The 432-nt window shown below is 63.0% G+C and overlaps 1 protein-coding gene across 1 annotated transcript in view; it reads left to right on the top strand.

Moving 5' to 3' along the window:
• Positions 1–13: 13 nt before the first annotated feature.
• Positions 14–432, top strand: part of CHPF (chondroitin polymerizing factor) — a 3177-nt gene continuing 2758 nt past the window's right edge. The window contains exon 1 of the mRNA XM_010143742.1: positions 14–430. Coding sequence (XP_010142044.1) covers positions 83–430 — 348 coding nt within the window. The 5' untranslated portion in view covers positions 14–82. The remainder of the gene's footprint in view (positions 431–432) is intronic.

Here is a 432-nt window from a genome sequence, read left to right as displayed (position 1 = left end):
GGCGCCCAGCCGCACGCTGGCCCACCGCCTGGAGCGCCTAGTGTACTTCACAGGCACGCGGGGCCGCAAGGTGCCCCACGGCATGACAGTGGTGACACACAGTGACGAACGGCCCATCTGGAATATGTACCAGACTGTCAGGTACCTTCTGGACCACTACGTGAACGACTTCGACTGGTTCTTCCTGGTGCAGGACGACACCTACACAGAGGCGCACCGTATCAGCCGCCTGGTCGCCCACCTAAGCATCGATACCCACCTCTATCTGGGCCGTCCTGAGGAGTTCATTGGTGGGGACACTGAGGGACACTACTGCTACGGGGGGTTTGGCTACCTGCTGTCCCGCAGCCTCCTCCTGCTCCTGCAGCAGCACCTGGAGAGCTGCCGCAATGAAATCCTCAGGGCCCGGCCCGACGAGTGGCACGACCGCGT

Source organism: Buceros rhinoceros, unplaced genomic scaffold (genome assembly GCF_000710305.1).
Source record: "Buceros rhinoceros silvestris isolate BGI_N320 unplaced genomic scaffold, ASM71030v1 scaffold19469, whole genome shotgun sequence".
NCBI classification, from domain to species: domain Eukaryota; kingdom Metazoa; phylum Chordata; class Aves; order Bucerotiformes; family Bucerotidae; genus Buceros; species Buceros rhinoceros.
Note: the sequence above shows the minus strand (reverse complement) of the source record. Positions and strands in the feature narration are given on the sequence as shown.